At 54.1% G+C, this 22,532-nt stretch overlaps 6 protein-coding genes across 6 annotated transcripts; 2 read left to right on the top strand and 4 right to left on the bottom strand.

The window, feature by feature from the left end:
- Nucleotides 1-5,981: 5,981 nt before the first annotated feature.
- On the bottom strand, nt 5,982-6,559 carry BO72DRAFT_447807 (uncharacterized protein). The gene is made up of 2 exons (XM_040944640.1): nt 6,426-6,559; nt 5,982-6,344 (listed from the first exon to the last, which is right to left on the bottom strand). The coding sequence occupies exons 1-2, from the start codon at nt 6,531-6,533 to the stop codon at nt 6,174-6,176; spliced, it is 279 nt and encodes a 92-aa protein (XP_040801666.1). The 5' UTR covers nt 6,534-6,559; the 3' UTR covers nt 5,982-6,173.
- Nucleotides 6,560-7,122: 563 nt separating this feature from the next.
- Nucleotides 7,123-9,424, bottom strand: BO72DRAFT_477244 (ketopantoate reductase family protein; the record flags this gene model as incomplete). The annotated part of the gene is made up of 6 exons (XM_040947426.1): nt 9,347-9,424; nt 9,202-9,295; nt 9,078-9,132; nt 8,813-9,021; nt 8,129-8,688; nt 7,123-7,126 (listed from the first exon to the last, which is right to left on the bottom strand). Exons 1-6 carry the CDS (start codon nt 9,385-9,387, stop codon nt 7,123-7,125), a joined length of 963 nt encoding a protein of 320 aa, XP_040801665.1. The 5' UTR covers nt 9,388-9,424.
- Nucleotides 9,425-9,644: 220 nt separating this feature from the next.
- BO72DRAFT_447804 (uncharacterized protein) lies at nt 9,645-10,783 on the bottom strand. Its single transcript, XM_040944639.1, has 2 exons — nt 10,415-10,783; nt 9,645-10,287 (listed from the first exon to the last, which is right to left on the bottom strand). Exons 1-2 carry the CDS (start codon nt 10,692-10,694, stop codon nt 9,875-9,877), a joined length of 693 nt encoding a protein of 230 aa, XP_040801664.1. The 5' UTR covers nt 10,695-10,783; the 3' UTR covers nt 9,645-9,874.
- Nucleotides 10,784-10,965: 182 nt separating this feature from the next.
- On the bottom strand, nt 10,966-14,840 carry BO72DRAFT_485854 (putative NRPS-like enzyme). The gene is made up of 4 exons (XM_040947913.1): nt 14,247-14,840; nt 13,442-14,199; nt 12,354-13,380; nt 10,966-12,285 (listed from the first exon to the last, which is right to left on the bottom strand). The coding sequence occupies exons 1-4, from the start codon at nt 14,508-14,510 to the stop codon at nt 11,113-11,115; spliced, it is 3,222 nt and encodes a 1,073-aa protein (XP_040801663.1). The 5' UTR covers nt 14,511-14,840; the 3' UTR covers nt 10,966-11,112.
- A 1,642-nt stretch (nt 14,841-16,482) lies between these two features.
- BO72DRAFT_447802 (uncharacterized protein) lies at nt 16,483-16,833 on the top strand. The gene has a single exon (XM_040944638.1). It carries the CDS (start codon nt 16,525-16,527, stop codon nt 16,696-16,698), a length of 174 nt encoding a protein of 57 aa, XP_040801662.1. The 5' UTR covers nt 16,483-16,524; the 3' UTR covers nt 16,699-16,833.
- A 1,745-nt stretch (nt 16,834-18,578) lies between these two features.
- BO72DRAFT_485853 (S-adenosyl-L-methionine-dependent methyltransferase) lies at nt 18,579-20,525 on the top strand. The gene is made up of 5 exons (XM_040947912.1): nt 18,579-19,036; nt 19,098-19,227; nt 19,305-19,428; nt 19,546-19,994; nt 20,173-20,525. Exons 1-5 carry the CDS (start codon nt 18,794-18,796, stop codon nt 20,493-20,495), a joined length of 1,269 nt encoding a protein of 422 aa, XP_040801661.1. The 5' UTR covers nt 18,579-18,793; the 3' UTR covers nt 20,496-20,525.
- Nucleotides 20,526-22,532: the final 2,007 nt, after the last annotated feature.

Genomic DNA, 22,532 nt, shown 5'->3' with positions numbered 1-22,532 from the left:
TAGTACAAAGACCTGAAGAGTCGTCTGCTGCGATCATCAAGCGCGGGCCTACTTCGCATCATCACCATACACATCGTAATGGTCATTCTTCTCACTGAACAGGCACATTACCCAGCATCGGCTTAGTCTCGCCCAATGCATAATTTTCTGCGAGTTATCTTCAGCTATTCCTCTTCAGCTCTTGGTTAAACCGATATTCTTCTGGGTTTGGCTTTGCAGTGTCCGACTGTATCTGTGCATGTAAGGTCGAAAGCCTTCGTAGGATACCAACCAATCTAGCCAATTGCATGTTTATTGTACACCAGAACAAGCTTTCTCTCTATATGATAACGATATTTGTGTAGGCTGTTTGTTGATAATGAAGCAAATTCACTAGCTAGAGTACTTGCTGCTCGCTGCATACCCATCTCTAAGGACTTTACTTTAGTCTTATACACCAAACACATCTCTTCTTCGAATCTTTTCGAAGATCTTGAAATAAATATATTTTTCGATGGATATCTAACTATAATCTACTACCGAACCTTTCACGCGTCACTAATCACAGTAAAAATACATAAAAGGTAGTAACATGGCTCAAGAGTATAAATAGCTCCCTGAGTTCTGTGTAAAGTACCGGCTTCCCCACCGCCTGCGTTGCTTGGCTCCGTTCACTATAACACGCACTGCTTCCACCCCCTTCTACTTGAGATATTTCTGGATGATCGTGCAGGATACCCTTGCTTAATGCCCGGAACCCTTTACGCGACCCCGACAATCAGCCATGACCATGCCAGCTCCAGACCGCGGGCCTATCTCTTCTCTCCTGGTGGGCAAATGCCAAACTTGTCGCAGACTACCTGCTCAAGAGGGGCTGCAATCCCGCGACGCTGCTTCCCGGGTGAGGACATGCTCTGATGCTTGGAGGACACTGCCCTATGCTTCGGCGCGACGGGTTCTGCTTTGTGGAAAAAAGGTACGCTGGCGCCGCTCTTGGATATTGCGTTTTCAATGTAGAGGATTGGATGTGATATCGTGGTCCGCGGGCGACTTGGGCATCTGGACGTAACGGTATTTAGCTAAGACATGGATGAGCAATCTGACTGGAAGGAGATGAGATACCAAGAGATTAGTAGTATTCGGGCTCCCTGTGGATGGCTTCTGGAGTGGTGCGGCCAAGACTCTGGCCGCAAACACTGCTGAGAAGGATCAAGGAAGTAGAGAGCTTCATGTTATGATGACTAGGATGAATGTAAATTCCAAGCGCAGATTTTGGAAGGGCGACACGGGTCTGCTAATACGTATGCAGCTCCGGTTCATAAGATCATGTTCGTCACGGATTATGGCTAGCGGAGGATATATGCAGGGTAGCGGTGATGTTAATTACCTAGCTTGAAGAGTATGTCCGTTCTATTGACAGAATATTCTATACGGCTCGAGGCTCCTGAAAGGCGCGTTCATGTATGTGAAAGGAGGACAGCCGCTGATCCAGATTTGATTGCGGCAATCATTATATTTTTTAACACCTTAGATATGACCTGTCATATGCTGGTCGGCGGGATAGATGTAGCAGTGGCGTCTCCGTACAGAGTTGGAATTCGTAGTTTAAGTCTTCTTTGGAGATTAATATACAGAATATCAAATCAAGGTATTTTAACAGAGCATTTGACTATTCCTTTACGCAGAATTTCCGATATATATCTCGCTAATGCAATATATATTTACAAAAGGACTACTTTAATCTCGTTTGTCATAAAATCTCTTACAATTTCTGCTTTATCATCTGAGAACACACTAGATCTAGAGAAAACCTTTGTCTTAGGACAAAAAGAAGATTGACCTTGCGTAGATATAAGGGATAAATTAATATAATATACAGTATAAAAAGCCAAGGGCCTATACTTTATGTGAGGCCCTGCGCATGTTATAATTCTTGTGTTATTTCGTGATGATACAGCTCTGTGGCGGTATCATGTTAACCCCTACTGGCGCTTGTTACTAGCCTTGTAATTTATGCATGAGACTCTTCCACATTTAAGCATTTACTCGTCCCGTGTTTATCTCTCTATTTCAAAACCTAGTTTGTCTAAGCTATTTATCAACAGCCCTATGTCCCCTAGCTAGAATATTTTCCGCCCCCCTATGCAAATGTGCATGTTTTTGCTTAGATATGCTTATATGGTCAGAGAAAGCTTACATATTTATTGAGATATTCTTTTATTTATATTCCACGGGCTACTATAATCTCCTGCTATTCTGTTCATAACATGCTATTCTCAACAGTAAGGGTGATGAATGTGTAATAACCGATTAGCAAAGGAAGTACAGATATTCTGCAAGCCTTTTGTAGGAGACCAGTCATCCTGCGCCCGTCATCTGATTCTTACTAATTTAGTCCTTGATGGTTCTTCCTTTCGGTGATATCCGTGCGAAGTACCCTCGCCCACACTCGGCCCCGACATCATCATGATCACGAGAAGCAGAATGCAAACCCTACCTTGTTTCCTAGTATCTGTGGCAGTTTACTGGGAGCCTCAACTCAGCCCAGAAGCTCAGGAAGCCCGGCAACAGGGACCCCAAGAAGTAGTGTCCTGGGTAGGGAGAGGTCTCGACGCTGCGCCGGGCGGGAGGGGGGCGCCGCCTAATACTCCAGTGGGGCTGCTGCCCTCTATTTTGGCGGAACGGGTACGGAGAGTTCGATGGGTCCGCTCCCATGGCCTGCAGGCAAGAAGACGGTATATTTGGTCGTTGGCTCCTCGTACTTGTGGACTTGGGCACATTGCCATATTGACGCTTGTACGAGTTATGCGTCCCTAAGTCACTTACCTCGAGATCAGTAGTATCTAACTCCTGTGGCGAGGCTTTGAATGCATCCGGCCTTGAGGCCGCTGATAAACAAGAAAGTAGGAAATATCAATTCATGAGCGATAGATCAGCATTCCGAGTATTGTCTGCGAAGAGCGGGAGGGTCTATTTAAGTGCAGCTCCATTTTTCAAGATAGATATGAGGTCAGAGGAGAGTTCATGTAGGCTAGTGGTTGAAGTAACCTAGAATATCGCTATGCTATCCGAAAGATGTCATTCGTCAATATGGGTCCCTTGTAGCCTATCCACGTACGCAAAAGGGTTGTCGGCCGTGATCCAGAACACCGTCCTAGAGATCTTGTGCTGATACTTGATAAGCAGATCTGCAAGCTTTTCATCAACTGATTCAGGTCTGTTACTCGTATGTGATATGCCGGGGCCGTATTTGCATGTTCCAGTTGTGTAGTGTGGGACCCGTATAAGGGTGGGTATAGTAGATAAGATCCAAGGATCTCATAGATGTATGAGATATCATCGTACATGGGTCTGGACTAGTGAAGGAACTTTCCAGGGAAAGGACGGCACATGATCTTGCGAGCCCTATGTGACCATGTTCGTTGGAATTGTGTCTTCACTCTGCTGTTCACCTATCGTCTAACAAGGTGATTCAGCGTGGCAATGGACACAATCAAAATATGAAGCGGTAAGTACTTTATCTTTCAGCCTTACTCAAGTTCGGAGGTATTTTTTGCTAAATGGGTTTATCACGATGGCAAGTTCCACCTCCGACCTGAAGGCCGATCCCGCAAACGAGCTGTCGGTGGCTGGAGCTTGCCGATCGCATTTTCGTAATTTCGGCTATGTTTTCCGCATAAGTCATGGCAATTGTGAATAAAGAGGCCCCAAAGCCAAGCGATCACTGGCGGTGTGTAAATCTCATCGCTACTGATGGCTTCAATTGGGACAAGTCCAGAGACTGTCCATAGATGACTCGATGAACTGTGGGCTATTCGTTCAGCTAACTGAGAACCCCGCACTCCTATAGCAGCCCATTTGCTCGGTAGTGGAACCATCAATCGAAGCTCGCAACAAGCTAGTCTCATGCAAGCCAGAAATCGAATCTAGATAAGAGATCCCCACACTGACTGCTGCTGCAGGTCATTGATTGATCTGGGCCGATTCCACTTGACGGACCTCTCCGTCTTGACATCTATGCACGCATGCCCAACCATTCCTGTCGAACGAATAAGATCCGATCATCCAACCTGCACGCATAACGAGTGAATGTACGTATGCCTGAGCGTTGCTGAGCTGGATAAGTTCTCCGACTGGATACGCAACGGCTGAATATGTCTGCACATGAGAATGAGTGGAGACCGGTCCACATTCCCTTAGGGATCCGCTTCAGCTCAGCTCCCCTTCAGCTCGCCTCCTATCTAGGCTGGATTCGGCTGTTCCGTAATTAGCGAGCCGAAATGGATCACTTAATATAAATAGGGCCACAAGAGGCCGAAGGGATCCATGTTGCGCCCTTCATTTTTGTGCCGCTATACAAAAACCACCAACCCTAACCAACCAACCCTCACATACTACACAATGCCACCCTGTTTGTCGGTATGTAATCCAAATAACCGTGCGACATACTCTACAACATGCTAAAAGATACACCAAGGGCTGCCGAAATGGCAAATGGACCTGTCAATGCACGAATGGCACGTGGACGTGCGATAATTGCAACGGCTCCGGCGACACTGGTACGAGTATGGAACATCAGGCGTTCTACCTGGCGCGAAATATAGTGAAGCTGGGCAAGGCTCGGGGCAATTGCGGAGTGTGTCGTGGGACCGGTCGTAAGGTAGGAAACACCCCCAGGGCTGTTCCAAGTCAAGGTTCCCTGAATGAACTGACAATTCACGAAATAACAGACATGCCACACATGTCAGGGCACGCATCTCAAGAACTGCAATACATGCGGTGGCACGGGATAGGATGCGGGTGGGGAGGCGGAGTATTATTCAGATTAAATGATAGAGTTACAGCCATTTATCCAAGACCTTGTGAGACACCGAGGAGGGGAAGACCGTCCGTCCTTCATGATTGATCGAGAAACCGACAGGGAGCTTGTTTAATCATGGATGTCACTCCCTCGATGTCGCGTATATCTGCTTAAGGAACCTTCCTATTTTACTACGATAAACCATGTATTTAGCACTAGGCTTCTACGAGGTGACCTCAATATGGATTTCACGCCGCAATAGCTTAATTTGCAGTGGGTTCCTGATAGAACTCCAACAATACGCTTCAAGGCATACACTACTTGTATGATTCGTCCGACTTGTTTGCAGTTTCTTCTTATCTTGTATGGAAGCTCATAGCAGTACCACAAACAGGGTAAATCTAATAGCAATAAAAACAGCCGAGCCAGGGACTGCCCCGTGGTCGGGCGAGACGGGGTTGTGGAGGATCGGCGCGCTCGCATCGCTTCCCGGCAGAGTATTGATGGCCCCGTGGCCTGTGGGTTGCCCGTGCATCTGGACATATCAATGCATCAGCTGATATTCAGGGAGACTACAGCACTCGATCACTGACTAGGATATTAGTGGCATCCGAGTTTCCCTAGAGGGAAACGGCGCAGCCAGGACGCCGACTGCGAGACCGCTGAGAAAGAAGATAGTAGGAAACTTCATGTTGCTAGTGATGTATATGAATACAGGTCTGAATGGAACACAGTCTCCGAGAAGAGTGGCCAGGGACGTCTCGAAATAGTATTCGGTTTCCTGGACCTGCTGTGGGGAATGCACGACCAGAGGGGAGAACACATTATGATTGACAATTAGACTCGGTCCAACCTGTGGGGAGACAAGGGTGGCCGATCGTCTAAATAGCACATTATAAGGTTTAGCCATTACTCGCACGCACCTATCGTACTGCGTATTGTTGTACGGAGCACGTAAGCCATAGCTGAACTTTAATGACAAAATAATCTCAGTATCATGGGACCGTCACAGAATGTTTCTGCACGTCAAAAGGGTATGCACGCCGATCTAGAGCTCGCTGCGGCAAATGCGAGAGTCGATGCCCAGCGATCCGATGCGCAGTCATCTCCACTGGCATAATTCAAGTTGGATGATCGAGTCTACCATAACGTGATCAGCGAGATCGCGGGAAAGATGCCAAGCGATATTGGTAAAGTCGTCCTCGTACCCTAGATTTTTATCGCCGCACCTCGGTATTTCTCTTGCTTTCTCTCTCCCTCTCTCTCTCTCTCTCTCTCCGCATGGCATGCTTAGAGACATAACCTGCCAGTACATACACTAGGCCATCTAGACAAGACGGTGACCACCACTAAGCCAACTACAATCCGAGGCCTCATGCTACCCCGCCCTACTTCAAATACAGAAGCCAAATTCGTCGCAGACTACCCCGTCAATGTGGCCTGCAATTCCTCGACGCTGCTCCCGTGAGGAGGTCGTGGTCTTTTGCTCGGAAGTGAGCGCCCTATCGGCAAGGGGGGGCGGTAGATTGACTCCAGGCAAGGCGCCAGAGATGGTACCCACGAGCTACTCGTTGCATCCGGACACATCAGTACTCCATAACCAAGGGACGTTCATGCAAATGCGATCACGGGAGGGGTCACTTACCGGGGGATCGATGGCATCGACGCTTTCCATGGCGGAGTTCTGATGTGGTGCTGCCAGAACGCCGGCTAGGAGACCGCTGATGAGGATTAGGGCATTAGGGAACTTCATATTGCCAGCGAAAAATAGAATCTTCTGATGCTGGCCTCTCAAATGGTGGCGAGGGGAAGGGGTGCAAGCTCGGTTTAAATAAGGTCGCGGGGCCTTTAGTGAAGAGCGGCTCAGGGGCGGCACTGTATACTTTCAGGGTATCGCCAATGAGACTGGTCAAGCACAGTATGTACTGAGGTACGCACCAATGATATCTTCTTGACAGACGTCAAGGAACCCCTTACATACCTCTTACATAGAATCATGGGCGCTGATCTCCAGCCCCTGGCCGCGGATCGCGGCCAGCGATCTCGGGCACCGTCTCCCAAAACAGTCGAAAGTTGGTGATATATCAGTTCCAACCCACTTGTTGCGTTTTCATGGATGTGGTCTCACAAAGCGCTATGCTACGGATATCTTCCCATTTATAAGCGGATTCAGGGCTCTGAACAAAACACACAGCATAGTAGTAAGACTACGTGAATTTGTTTCGCCCGTTATGACTTCCTTTCTCGATTTACTACGTATCGATTTCTTTTTCCAAGCAATGTTCTGTCATAGTTCCCGTTAGGGTTCCGGGGCCGGTAGCTGAGCGATGATCGAATGGGTTTTATCTAGGGAGTCGTATTCAACCTGAATCTTATGTAGAATTTACTCAGGGCCTTGAAGAATATATCAGTTCTAACATTCTCAATAATACAATCTTGATTATGTGTGATAATCAAGATATTCATTTTTGCTGTACGCACCGGTAGTCTGATTGGCCAGCTAGTAGATGTATGAGGAGTAGTAAGTTACGTACTGTATCGTATGGGGCTGGATGTGGAGCTCTGTACTTTACATGACATGGTAATACCGACCAAGCTTCGTAATTTACAGCTCCTGAGCTCCACCGCAGCGGGGCCTTGCCGAGCCCGCGACAGCCCGCGACAGCCCACCGCAGCGGGGCCGGGTAAGCGAGCGGAGCCTGGTCTGTGCTGATTGCTTGTTTCTTCTCTTTTTCTCCCTTAAATAATGCCCTTGATGGGATACATTGACATCATATCAGGGAGAACATCTTATACCTTCCCCCACCGACTTCCCGAGAGATGGGCTGCGGTCGGTCTTATTCCAGCTTCTTTGTTCTAGATCATGTGCCGGGCTGAGGTCCCTTCCACTACAAGGTGATGTGTCAGAGACGAGGAGCGGAGTCTGAGCGGGCTGTCCTCGTCTTCTTCTGCCGCAGTCTTATGCCTAACATGTTACTTGTCCCGCTCATTGTGTGGCAGGTGGTATCCGCCCGCAGACAACAATTGGAAGCTACATTAGCGCATTTTGGCCACTCAGCAACAGTCAAACTACAAGTTTTTCCCATGAGAAGAATCAGTAATTGACCATTCTCCAACGAGTACTAGCCCAGTGTCCTCGCCATCACGATAATCATCCGTTGACAATCCACACAAGATTTCACACCCGATTGACTTGTGTTAGATTCGCACGAATATTGGAGATCCACCAACAACACAACCAAGCTCACGATTCACCCATTACCAATGCCAACCTAGCGCTACTACTCCCAACCACCAACCTACATCCTCCCCCTAACCTCCCCGGTACCTCCCCCACCCCCAGCCAACCCATCCACCGCCCTAATCAACGCATAAACCGTCTCCAGCACAGGCACATCGACCCCAACCCTCCTCGCCCGCCCCACCACCGTCCCAATAATGACATCCACCTCCATGCGCCGCCCCAACTCCCGATCAGTCTGCATACTCGTCCGCACCGCCCCGAGCCCCTGCATTCGGGCGATCTGCTCCTCGACCAGGGCCTCGCGCAAGGCCACGCCGGACGCGTGCGCCACGCGCACCACCTCGCGCATCAGCCGCTTGGTCAGCGGCAGCGCCTCCTCCGAGGAGCGCAGCCAGGCCTGGCAGTCCTGCGCCGTCAGGGTGGTCAGCGTGTTCCAGGCGCAGTTCCACATCAGCTTCTCCCAGCGGGTGCGCTGCAGGGCGTCCGGCGCGAGCGGGGTCAGCGGCGTCGGGTGCGGGTTCGCCGGGGCGCTGAGGAGGTCGATGAAGGTCGAGAGACTCGGGACTGCGGAGGGGTTGGTGGGCGGGTAGAGCCCCAGTTGCGTCGCTTCGGAGGTCGTGTGCGTTGTTGTTCCCGGGGTGGGCTGGTGGGCTCCTACCCATGTCTTTCCATTTCGAAGATCAGTATCGGTGTGTCAAGTGAGAGAGATATTCCCCGGGGGGGGGGATCAGATTGCAGTATCTCTTCCAGTGTGGGACCAGATAGAGAACGGTAGGGGGAATACGCACCACGCACGAGATGATCGGGTTCTCGGCATACAGGCGCCGGAACGGCTCTTCGTTGCCCACCCCGTTCTGGATGATCACGATCGCGGTGCGGTCCGTGATGGCTGGCGCGAGGACGCGGGCGACGGCGTCCACGTCGATGGCCTTGTTTGTGCAGACGACGTAGTCGAATGTGGCGGAGTCTGGGGTGATTTCCGAGGGCGAGCGGATTACTGTGCCGTCGTTAGCATCCAGGTGGTTTTCCTCTGGGCGGATGGTGAATGCTTACCGCGGTCCGGGTGGAAGCGGTGCTCGCCGTGGTTGGCGCTTTTCAGCAGGACGCCCTATTCGTTGTTAGACATTTGCATTCAGCGAGTTTCATTTCAGCGAGAAATTCGAGAAAGGGGGTGTACATTCTCCTTGACAGCCCCGTAATTCGAGCGAGCGACGACCGTCAGACGAACGCGGGGACAGCTGCGCAGGATGAAGGCGTAGAAGGAGCCGATGCTGGTTTTGAATCAGTCAATTCCTGTTGGTTCGGGGATGGTGGATGCTCACGCGCCGAGGCCAAAGAGGAGGACTTCGATCTTGTCAGACATTGTGAGATTATTTTCCAGCACAGGTGCAGACACCTGCAGGCGATGTAGAAGATATGGGGTCGACTGGGGGCGGGGAAACGTGGGGGTGCATGGCAAGGAGCAGCATCCCGTGCGGGGGTCGGTCCAATTCCGGCGGGTTTCTGTCCGAGTGAGCTGACATCCCACGTTGACCCATTGCCCCTTTGCCCCTTTGCCCCTGGACAATGAGTTACTACTAGCTGACAGGCTCACCAGTTCTAAGACACATTGCCATCCGATTCAAGAATAAACAGGCCACAGATTGACCCAATGGTTGAGGAGCATAATCTAAACTTCACTGACACCAAATAGACCGACCATAAATCCTACATCTACATCTACATCAACCAACCCTCACTTCACCCCAACAAACCAAGGTATATATACCAGCCCCGTGCCTCAAAGCCCCCAGCTCCCACCCCAATTCCAACCCGTCAAACCCCTCACCCCATCAACCAATCCACAGAAATCACCTTAAAACATTCCGCACCCCCGTCTCCATCCACAACTTCGTATACTGCTTATGCAACCAAAACACATGCGCCGGCATGGGCGGCGCCCCAGCCCCGTCCGCACCCGTGTCGTTCTTCGTCCCCTTGAAGAAAACACTCTTCAGCCCGAACTCGGCAACGCCCTCCTCGGGCTTCACGACCGCCGAGATCTCAAACAGGCCGTCGGAGTCGCGCACCCCGGTCTTGCGGGGCGAGTCGCCGCACCGCACGACGATCCGCTCGGGGGTCTTCTCGACGACCTCGAAGTGGTCGGTGATGCGCGTGCCGACCTCGTAGGTGGCGGAGCGCAGCTGCTCCCGGGTCCAGAGGTCCGTGGCCGTGGCCGGGGATTCGTATTTCTTGGAGAGGTAGCGGCGTTGGTAGGCGTATCCTAACATTATCGGAGGGATTAGTATTGTAGGTGGAAGGATTGGGAATTGGGGAAAAGGGAAGGGAAGGGAGGTGGTGCGCTAGCTAGGGAGGTAGCAAGCGAGCTGGCGCAAGGAAGGAGAACTCACCCCAACCACTCCACACGCCCGCGCAGAACGCCTCGGTCAATTTGCCCTTCTTCTCCAGCAGCGAGGGGTTGATGTCGGCCAGCCGCACGCGGCGGATGCACAGGTCGTGGCTCGTGGGGTTGTTGTGCGGGTTCAACGTCTGATAGCCGGGCGTGTGGAAGATGGGGTCGGTGGTGGGGAGGGGGACGAAGGTGGAGTTGCGCGTGGCGAAGAAGAAGGCGCCCAGGGTGGCGGTGCCGCCGATGGTGGTGAGTTTGAGGGCGCGGCGGATGAGGCCCATTGTGTGTGTTGTGATGCGCGAGAGTGGTTGGTGGTTAGGGAGGTGGTACGGTAGATGGTGGTTTTGGTGACGGTGACGTTGACGGTTGACGGGAGGGAAGGTTGAGTGAGATCATCGGTTGCGGGAGCGGAGGAGCGCCTCGGATCGGATTTACTCCGGTTGCGGTAGCCGGATATCTTTTCAGTTGCTGTGCTTTGTCTACTAGTATTGAATCTTCAGTGTTTCGATCAGAATAATGTACAATGCTGAGAAAGAGCTAAAAGAACAATCTGTTTTGATCGAATGATTTAAACACTAGCATCCACCATGGTATCTCTCTATCCCGGACAGAAACAAACCAACCCACCCAGAATCTGTACAGGGCAAACAAAATATAAACATCGAAGAACCAGAGCCTCACTCTGTCCCTCCTCAACACCTAAGGTCTGGGCCACCTCCCCATCCAATCCCTAACATAGCGTCCCAGAATCCCATCCTCGACGATTCTCAACCTCCCATTCCGCAGGGTAACACTATCCCTCTCCGCCCGGTCCGTACAGAACCCAGGCTCCTTTCTGCCGTCTGCATACATCGCCTCATAATGCCCCACCAACTTGACCGCAGGGTTCACCCCCTCCTCCCCGCGCGCCTCGCTCTCCCGCAACCGTTCCAACCACTCCGCAAAACCCACCGTCCGGAACCCATCGAACCCGCACCTCTTCAGCCCCTTCAGTAGGTGTTCCCACTCGAACCGATGCGGATTCGTGAGGTTATACACGGAATCATCATCCTCCGACCAGCCATCCACCCTCTCCGCCTCGGAATTGGCGGAGGAGAAAGACCCCCGCCGCGACGCCGGCGGCGTATGCGAGCACACGGCGCGGGCGATCTCCAGCACGGCGGCGACGAGCTTATCGACCGGCAGCCACGCGCACTGCACCCCGTCCAAGCGCGGCAGACAGCCCAGCGTCAGCGCGGAGCGGAGCATCAGCGGCAGGGCCTCGGCGTCGTTCCACAGCCCGCGCTTCGAGTGGCCCGACACCTGGCCGATGCGGAGCGAGAACGCCCGCGCGGCCGCGGTGCGCCGCGCCGCGCTGACCATCCGCTCGCCGATCAGCTTCGAGCGCCCGTAGCCCATCTCCAGGGCATCGGAGAGATCGGCGACCGGGGATTCCGGGACGAGGGTTTGCGGGGAGCCCAGGGCCGTGGAGATGGAGCTGCAGTACAGTAATACGGCGGGGGCGGGGAGGGCGACGCTGAGGGAGAAGCGGAGGAGGTTGTGCAGGCCGCGGAGGTGGGGCTCGAAGGCGCTGAGCGGGAGGTTGAAGTTGACGGGCCATGCGGTGTGGATGACTAGCGAGACGGAGCGGAGCATTTCGTGGTAGACGTGCGGGTCGAGGCCGAGGTGCGCCTGGTCGAGCGCGCTGGTGAGGGCGACGATCTTGTGCGTGCGGAAGGCTGGCAGACTGAGGTGTTTTTGGGATAGGGAGGCGAGGATCGAGGCTTTCGCGTCGCTGCGCCGCGTCAGGCAGTAGACGCGCGAGACGGTGTCGTCGTTGACGAGCTTGTAGAGCGTGTGCGCGCCGATCGAGCCCGTTGGGCCGGTGAGAAGCTGGTTGCGCACATGTTAGCGCTGGCGCACGGGGGATAATAATGCTGCGGGGCTGGGTTAGGACTTACAACGCTCCGGGTGTTGGACACCTCCGCCGGACGAGGGGTGTGCACCGGGAACCCCGACGAGTATTTCTCGATCAGCGCCGGCATCATGGCCAGCTCGTCTTCGTCTGCGGCCACCCCCTCATCGGAGTGCCCGCTCTGCGCAGCGGAGATGCACTCCGCCAGACGGGCGATGCTGCCGGTCTCGAACACGATGTTGTGGCTGATGCTCCGGCTGCTCGCGAGGCGGAAGTCGCGCAGGATCAGCCGGCGCAGATGGATGGCTTTGAGGCTGTCCATGCCCTCGGCAAAGAAGTCCGTCTCGAGGTCGAGGCGGGGCATGGCCAGCTCCTCGCGGCAGAGACGCAGCAGGTGCTCCTCCGTGGCCTGCAGGTCCAGCTGCAGGGTGCCGTGCGCGTTCTGCTCCATGCGGTTGTACATCCCCTCAATCACCTCGGCGTATCGCGAGTACACCTGGGCGCGGATCATCGACCCCTTGTCCGTGCGGGGCACGACCCGGTCGGCGGCCAGCACCACGACCATGTCCCGGGAGATCTGCGAGAACTGCTCCGCGTGCGCGTTGGCGTCTTCCACCGTGGGCCAGACGAGGTCCAGGAACTCTGCGTCCGAGTATCGGTGCGAGCCGTCCGCCCGGAAGACGAGCAGGCCCGGCACCGACTGGCTCACGCCCACCACCACCGCCTCGTCGATCAGTGGGTTCTGCTTGATGCGGCCCTCAATCGGAAGCGGGAGGACCTTCTCGCCGTTCACCAGCGTGATCCGATCGTCGATGCGCGAGACGTACTTCCACCGGTCGGGGATGGAAGGGTGGGGCGTGAAGACGTCGCGCGAGTGATACGAACCAGGCGGATCATCGGAGTTCGAGGCGGTCAGGGCGGGATGTCCCTGGAGGTAGACGACTTCGTACAGCTCATCGCCGATGGGCTTCATCCAGATGAAGGGGCGGATGTTGTCGAAGAACTTCATGTAGTTCCAGTAGGGATCGTCGGCAGGGCGGGAGATCGACTCGGCCACTAGTCCGGCTTCCGTTCTGTACATCATTGATTATCAGCAACCGCAAACAAATCGCTGTCGAAGAAAAAAAAACTCACAGTCCGAAAGACCCGCCAAACTTCACCCCCTCTGCGACCAACCGATCGCCCAGCTCATCCGGACAAGGGGCGCCCCCGTACGTGACCGAGTCGCAGCGGCGCAGGACCTGCAACCCCCGAGGACTTTCGACCAAGAGCTGCAGGAGGTACGGTACGCCCTGCACGGACTCCGGACGGGCGGCCTCCAGGGCAGCGACCGCCGTGCGGGCTGTCAGCGGAAGTGAAGCGTCCCACATGTACGCGGTGCGGCGCATGTACATGGCCTGGAGCGCGGTGGAGAGCCCGTGAAGATGGAACCACGGAAGGGAGTTGAAGGAGGTGTAGCCCGGGCCACGCATGGGATGCGTCATCAGGGCCTTGTGGCTGAGGTACAGGGGTTTGGGGTTGCCGGTCGAGCCGGAGGAATGCAGGATCAGGGCGATCTTGTGGATTTGCGTCTCCGGGCTGCGGCTGCGGCGGAGCACCAGCATGGCCGGTTCCTCGACATCCTCGTCCAGCGAGGGTCGTTGCACGATGGGGCGACACGCCACCAGCTTCAGGCGCAGGATCTCCCCCATCGTGGTGCGGATGTTGGGGGCCTGGCCGTACAGGATGGTGTCACAGCCGACCATGTCGAGCAGGGCCACGCAGGCGGATGCCGATAGACGCGGGGACAGCATCATCACGGTGTAGCCGAGTCGGCTCAGGGCAAAGAATGTGACGACCATGTTCAGGTCGGAGAGCGTGAACAGCGCCACGATGGCGCCATCCTGGCGGGGCTGTCATTCGGTCAGCGTTGCTCGACCAGAGAGAATCGGTGACTTACTGGCTTGAAGCCATAGTCCATCAGCGTGCACACGGCTTGATCAACCATGCAATCCAGGTCCAACCCGGAGAAGTACTCGTACTCCACCGTATCGTCTTGGGAGGGTTTGGGGTAGGCAAGGATAGGATGCTGGATGGGGTCAGCTGCCCGTAGACGGATCAAGTCATCCAGCAGATGGAGACGACCGAAGCGGGCGATCAACTGTTCGGGCGAAGAGGGCTTGAGCCTCTCGTGGGAGGTCCCTTCATGATGAGGGATACCCATGGTGAAGAATCAGGGTGGTGTAGTGGGTCAGAATGATTTCGAAGAGGTATCACCGGGCGCGACATGAGTCTTTTAAACCTGAGGACGGCAGATGCGCGGTGTAAGAGGCATGGAACCCCGTCTCCGTACTGCCACTCGACGGAGCCACTTCGATACCCCGATTTGGGAACTTCACACATCCTTCAAGTTAGTAGCGGTAACTATACCAGTGGCAAGCCGGCTATGAAACCGACCCCTATAAATCCCGTGGCATCATAGATCCGAAGCGGTGAAATTTGGTATGCGGTCTGAATCAGGACTGGCTGTGGAGGATTTTCTTTTTTCGTATTTTGCCTTTTTTTTTTTTTTTTTTTTGTTTTTTTCTTGTTTTAATTTTTCTATTTTTTACCCTTGCTCTGGTGACCATGACGTGCGTGGGTCGGGGGGAGATGACGAGGAGAGGAGGGGAGAGTAGTGGAGAGTGACTGAGTACTCGTACTCCATAGTGCCGGCGCAGAAAGAGAAGCTCAAGCCCTAACTCTAACCCATCGCACGGGCCCAGATCGGGCCCAGCCCCATTAAGCACGATCGGGACGAGTCGCGTACTGACCCTATTTACCCAGTCTACTAGCAGTTCCCGTCGGTCAGGGCAGGTATCCGACTACTGAGGGTGATGGATGGCCGGTCACACTGCAGCGGCGACTGCACGAGCGGGTTGCCAGGCGATCGCCAGTGATGATGAAGGAGTTGCGTGAGACTGCATGATGCCGTCCACCTTTTTCTTTCTCGACCCTCGTCAACCTGCGTCTAGAAAGAGGGAAGTGGCCAGGATGCGCCCAGGATGTGACCAGGATGATGCTCCAGTCACCCAGGTTGTCGGCTCCAGGAACCTGGTTTCCCCTGGCCCTCCATCAGCCATCCAAAAAGCCCCACGGATCGATCGACGATCAATCTGGTTTTTTCCTTTTGGTGCCTAAAATGATGATGCTTATGACGAAGATTTATTACTTTCTCTGTCCACAATATCTCTCAGCACAGTGGGGAAATATGGTTCAGCCCAAGGGGGGCAGAAGAGGGGGGAAATGACAGATGTCTGCCAATGGAAGGTGAATCGCGGTGCGGTGGCAGGCAAGCGGAATGTGAGGGGAGACACAGGCCCACTGTTACGGGAAAGTCATACTGCGACAAGAATTAATGAATGACTGGTGTCTCCGTAACTGAATTCATCCTTGTCCACAAGCTTCCTTTTTAGCTTTGGGTTTTTCCTTGAATAGAAATTCAGACCACAAGAAATTTTGATGGTCCACTGGTTCGGTGGAGCTGACGGAGTGGCCGTGTGGCGAAGAGCTTACCGGCCAAGCTGAAGAAACTCCACTTGACTGGAAGAGGTCCACGGTTTATTCGGCGACACTACCGGAATTGGGCAGGGGGGGGGAGAAGAAGAAGAAAATAGTTCACGCAAGTTGGCGAAAAGGCACGAACTGCGCGTGCAGATAGGTGATTCTGCAGCAAAGGCGCCTATCTGAGTGTCTGGGTGGTGGTGGGTGTTGACTAAGTCCTTTTCTGCTGCAGGGTACTTTTGGCAAGCTGAAGGAATGACAAATTCTCCGCCTCACTTTGTACGGTCCCGCGTTGTACTTTGACTCCCTTTTGTCAGTCACAGTATCGCAAAGTGACAGATCATCCCGATCCAAAGTTGGACTCTGCTTTATCAAGAATTCGTCCCGGAGATGGCTCAATGGGTCAATTCTATCCGTAGATTCTCCGCCCAAGTAGGGGAGCTGAGTACGGGTGGAGACACGGCGACTATTGACTCACTCTGTTATTGGGTACCGTACAAATTGATCGAGGATCTATCCACAGGATACTCCGTACTAAAGACCACTTGAAGGAGGTAAATAGAGCCTTGCAATCTGATTCGCTCTCAGCAACTCCCCTCTAGTATAATACGACCCCATCGAGCCCTGAGATCTTCCGGAAAGGCTCGGGGAAGGCCTTCTTCCCGTTCCCTTCCCGCCATTATTGTCCTCAAACAATGGGCCCGACCCGTCCTTTTCCACTGGCCTATTCAATCAACAGCGCCTTGTCATGTTTGACACTCATCACTCCTCTCGACGATTTGCTTTCTTTTCCTCCCAGATGTCCAGGCCTCACCGAGTCTTCTGCTACTTGTTTGATCCTCTTTTTTCAGCCCGTCTGGACAAACTGATTGGATGGGGCAGGTAGGGGTAGATTCGAACCGCCACGCCCGGAAAAAGCAACAAGCAGCAGCAATATTGCGTCTTTCGCTGCATGAGCTATCCATTCGCCCAATCACTCTCTTGCAATTGGATGATCTCGTGTCGTCAGTCCCCCCCCCCCTCCATTTTCCCTCCACTGATCATCCCTGTGTAACAGAAAAGCAAAGAGAGAAAAAAAAATTCTTGAATCCTCGGTCCCACAGACCAGGGTGGTGGTCCATCCCGGCTTCGGCATCTCAATCATCTGACTGAGAGTCCATGTCTGGGACTTTTTGACCGTCCTTTGTTCATTTCTGGACTATGGTAAAAACAAAAAAAAAGGAAAAAAGGTCCTACTGTAAACCCTTCCGTCGGGTTTTTCGAGAATCAACCAAAGCCACAAATCGAGGCTGGTGATGAGGCCGGAAAAGAAAAGCAACGAAAAACCTATGATTCGGCAGCATCTATCCGGGTTTATCGCCTGCCTCGGTTGATCGTCCATCACCAAGACCATCAAGTAAGCACATGTTTAGACAAACGGAGTACCGGAGTACTGCCTTGAAGAAATCCTGAATCGCGGGGAACGTGCTGAGAACGAATCATGGAGGTGTTGACGATCTCTCAATCTGGTGGTTGCTCGCAGCTCGCTCGGTCGCTCGTTCGACTCGACTCATTTTCATCCGATTGACTTTCCAGGTGACCTGCGATCGCGACGCTATGAGCGTCTCCCCCTCCACTCAGCTGGTACAGCCCATTCGCTGCTCGCGGAGGTTGATCCATGGATATGGAGACGGGCTCCATACGAAGGAAGGGATCCATCGCGGCGGCTAAAACAACTACCAACAGACAGTCCTATCCAGGATCCCGGGATGAACTTGGGTCGTATCTCGCATGATCAGACGGGGTCCGTGGATGACCTCGTGTGAATGGTGGAAACTCGACTCGTGCATGCATTCTCTCCGCGTGAGAGAGGGGGGAAGTTCATCTACGTGACTTCAAGGTGATGCTATCTGTGTGCGACGAGACAGAGTGACGAGACACACCTGGCGGAGATGGGCGAGGATGACGACTTGCCCGATCTGTAGATCATTTGTGCAGCGTAGATGTCAGGTTTCCGATCGTGTGCGAATGTGATACTATCCCGGCGCAGAATGACGGACACCGTCTGGACGCTGTGGCGCTGTGTGGCGCTGGAGACCCCGGGAAGGAAGACGATTGGAAGCTTCTCTCCGAAGGAGGGATTGGCATTGATAACGCCCGATGGGGGGGTGGAATGCATCACGGTCGGATTCTTTCTGAGTCAGCTGTGTCTGGCTGGTTGTTCGCCCCATTGATGTAATCCCACTCGGCTGGCGTGCAAATATTCCTCAGCTTGCAGAATAGATTGAAGATACGAAGTATACTACATCACCGTGAACACCACCATTGAACCCAATGTGCTAATTCAGCTCCGAGGTATTGAGACAGAAAACCAGTTTCAACGTGCACCCATTCAACCCCCACAGAGATAATCCCTGTCTTGCAGCTTCACCTCCTGCTGGAAGTGCATCCAACGTGTAACACCGTCCCACGTAATCCGTCTACTCTCCCGTTTCGTTTCTGAAGCCCAAAAAGAAAAAAAAGACCACCCCCAAAACTAAATTAAATCTCCGAATCCTTCGCCCCCCTCCCCCCTCGCGGGGTCTAGCCCTGTCATCAGCAAATTATTGGAAACCCTATACCCTATACTGATAGAGTACCCCTACGCATCCGTCTTGCACGGATAGCTGCACGCATCAGGCCGCATCAAGGATACCCCCCCAGTGCAGGGTCCATCGATATAAAAGCCCTAGGGACCATGCCCGATAATTCACACCGCTGTTCACACCCCCCGAGATTCCTTCCACCGCTGGAAAAACCAAACCAACTGCTCAGACTTTGTTTTTTTTTTCCTGCCTGCGTATACTGCTGCCCTAGACACGCTGTAGACATTCTACAAACCTTGTCGAACTGCAATAACTGTCATTGCCATCCTGCCTGTGCATGAAGCATAGGCCCTCACTTCTTCTGGATTGTCTTTGCTTTTGCTAGCACCGGTCCAGCAACATGGCCCCGATTTCCCTTGGTGACAGCAGCAACAGCGGCCGCAGCAGCAGCAGCAACGAAGCTCCCACGCCCACCGCACCAGAATCCTTCCTCCCGCTCCTCGAGCAAATCAAGCAAGCCGTACTGCAGGAAGAGAGCCCCGACCGGACGGCCAAATCCCACTTCCAGCTGCTGGGACTGGTGGACCAGCTGCGCCTCGCTATTGAGAGCCCGACCGAGACGCTGCTGCGGTTAATCTACCAGGTGAGAGCCCTTGACACCTGGCAGCAGTAATCCCCGTTCGTCACTAACTACCCCAAAAAAGCCCCCGCAGAACGCTGCCCTCCGTACAGTGATGGACATGAACCTATTCCCACTGCTCATGGACCACCGTCCCGCCGGGCTGTCGGCGACCGCGCTGGCAGAGAAGACCGGCGCAGAGCGGGCGTTGATCGGTGCTTGACCCCACCCACATTTTCCAGACCAAGACAATAATCCACATGCCCTTACTGATGCTTGACGGTGTGCACAGTCCGACTCATGCGCGTGGTGGCCTCGTTAGGGCTATGCACGACCCCGACGGCGGAGCACTACGCCGCCAACGAGAAGACCGCCGCGCTGATCGCGCCCATTGGTCGGGACGGGGTGCCATGCATGTACGTTTACCCTTTACCTTCGTACCTATGCAGCAGCAGCAACATCTCTCCCCAAACCACCACCAAACCTACAGTCCCTCTCAAAACCAAGAAAAAACACTAACACCCCGCCCAAAGCTACGACCTAACACTACCAACCCTCTCCACCCTCCCGACCTACTTCGCCACGCACGCCTACACCACCCCCAAGGAATACGCGCAGGCGCCCATGAAATGGGCCGTCGGCGCCAGCCAGTTCGAGTGGCTGGCGGCCCACCAGCCGCGCCAGCAGCGGTTCAACTCGTACATGGCGAGTCGGCGCGCGGGGAAGCCCGAGTGGTTCGAGATGTATCCGGTGGCGCGGCTGACCGATCCGGCGTTGCCGGCACTCGAGGATGACCCGGAGGCGGTGTTGATAGTGGACGTGGGCGGGAACCAAGGGCACGATTTGCTCGCGTTTCAGGCCCGGTACGCCGATCTCCCCGGGCGGCGGGTGCTGCAGGATCTACCGAAGGTGGTGAAATGGGATGTCGGGAGCGGGATTGAGGCGATGGGGGTTAGCTTTCTGGAGGAGCAGGCTGTCAAAGGTACTTTCCCCTTCCCCTCCCCCCTCTCTCGGTGGAGCTTTGCTTGTGGGGCTGTGGTGGTGGTGGGTTGTGGTGGTGTATGGGGTTCACCCACCCCTTGCGACATCCAACTTTACGCCCCGGCTTAAAACTCGGTGAGCACCGCGGTCACCGGCCAAGTATATGCTAACGGTGGCAGCCGCACGAACCTACTACTTCCGTGCCATCTTCCACGACTGGCCCGACGCCACCTGCCTCCGCATCCTGCAGAACACCGTCGCCGCCATGGACCCCGCGCACTCGCGGGTGCTGATTGTTGACATGGTCCTGCCCGACACGGACGTGCCGCTGCTGCAGGCCTCGCTGGATATCCAGATGATGAGCATCGGGGCGGGCGTGGAGCGCTCGGAGCGCCAGTGGCGGGATCTGTTGGGGAAGGCCGGGCTGGAGGTGACGGGAATTTGGAATACGAATCCCGGGATGGAGTCGGTGATCGAGGCTGTTATCAAGCCAAGGCAGTAATCTTATTCTCTACGGTGGGCTATGGTTTGGGTATTTGTGGGGAGGAGGGGGGGGCGGGGGTGCTCTAGAGGCAAAGACAGTGATCGGTGTTTCAACTGTGAATAGGGTGGTGTCTGTGCGTCTCTGGAAATTACTGGTACATAACCTATCCGGGTAGGGAAGTTGATAGAGAGATAGATAGATGGGGATGGGGATGGTACAGGTATGAGGGGAGGTCGGCGTTAGGTTGACAGTTTGGTGTTGCGTGGGTTAGGGTTTTTTGACAGGTCCAATAAACTAAATTAGAAACTTTGTTTCCACCACTGATGCCTCCCTCATCCACCACCCAAACACGAAATTCCAGCACAATATCCAGAGTCTCCGGCGAACACGAAGTTGCCTTCAATCCTAGGAAACCTCCTTACTGAGTTTGAGGTGTTACAACAGCAGCAGCGCAGCCTCAATTGACTTCCTACCACCCTCCTCCAACTATCCCTCGACCGCAACGCACCAAAGAAAAAAGGTAACCGAACGTTACTAATTCCAACTCGGCTCCAAACCCCAGACCTCCAACCCATACACTTTCCGCCCCTTGCATAACCACCACCATCTTGCAACGTAACCCCCTCCAAATAGACTAAACACCTCACCTCAGTGCCGCCGCAGCGGTCACGATCGGTATCGGTATCGGGATCTTTCATCCGCCACGCACGCACCAACCACACAGCCTGCTCCTCGTCGCCACGGCACCCCCCCCCCCATCGTAGAACAAGCACTCCACGACGACCACGCAACCCCACCCCGAAAAGTGCATATGAATTGAATCCACGGCCAGCGTAGCTTGCCTTTCCGTCCTCTGACTTTTCCTCTGCACAACTAACAACTAACATCGTATTATCATGCTTTATTGGAGTTTGAGCCCCGAACCGATGGACCAAAGGTTGTCAGTTGGAGCTGTCATATTGGTTTACCGCAAGGGGGTGGCGGCGGCCGCGGCGCGGTCATGGGGTCACGGACTGGGAAGGTCGGTTTCACGGCACTCGAAGCCAGATGGGGGGACTACCTTCGCACCGTGAGAAGCACCGAGGGATGTGGAGGCTGGGTCGGAGACTGGACTGGATGGATGGGACTGGACTGGGCTGGTTACAGTAACTCATGTTTTGAATGGCGCCTTCTCGGTTCGTTTTGCTTCCGGATGGGTTGGAGAGAGAAGAGTCAGGGATACGGTGTGGACAAGCGCTGCATTGGCCCCTGGCTCTCGTGTCGAGGCTGCACTCGGTCGATGCTTCCTTCGAAATGGCATTGTGGCTATGTGGAACCGGACTGCTGATGAAACAAGCTGGTCATTGATTTTCCCTGACAGGTTCCTGGTACGACAGCTAATACTTCCGTGCTTTGGGTCAACTGACGGTTTGCCTTGTGGCTATACTGCGTTTCTGTGAAGCTCATTGTCTACACTATCACTTCTGAACTATTCTAAACAATCTTTCGGACTCAATTGATTCAACTATTTAATCTATCTAGATCTGGCAAATAACAAAGTTGAAGCCAGCAGTATTGTAGCAACAGCCATCAACATGCCAGCACCAGCAAGTGGACAAAGTTATAATACATGATTCCACGATGAAGGGAAGAGAACTTCCATGGGATATATGGCAACAAAAAACATTTAAACAATTATGTCAGTGGCTCTAAACCAGCAAGATCATGGCGAGAGCGCCAACGATGCCGGACGCACCGAGGGACATCTTACTAGCACCACCGGTGAAGAGGGCGGCGGCAGGAGTAGTGGCAGACGAGGAGCCCGAGCTGGAGCTGGAGCCAGATCCCGAGCTGGAGCCCGAGCTGGAGGTTCCAGAGGTGCTGCTAGACAAGGTAGGAGCACTCGTGGGAACGCCAGGGGCGGCAAGTCTGCTAGACGAGGGAGCGACGGAGAACGAAGGCACGGCAGAGCTGGAGGCGCCGAAGCCGACGGCATCAGCACCGGACGGGATTACGCCAGAAGAGCCGGATCCGTGGCTTCCACTGGAGGAAGCAGAGCTACCCTGGCCGTTGGCT

This window comes from Aspergillus fijiensis (genome assembly GCF_003184825.1).
Source record: "Aspergillus fijiensis CBS 313.89 unplaced genomic scaffold BO72scaffold_21, whole genome shotgun sequence".
Lineage (NCBI taxonomy): Eukaryota > Fungi > Ascomycota > Eurotiomycetes > Eurotiales > Aspergillaceae > Aspergillus > Aspergillus fijiensis.
The sequence above is the reverse complement of the archived record's forward strand: the minus strand, read 5'-3'. Positions and strand labels throughout refer to the sequence as shown.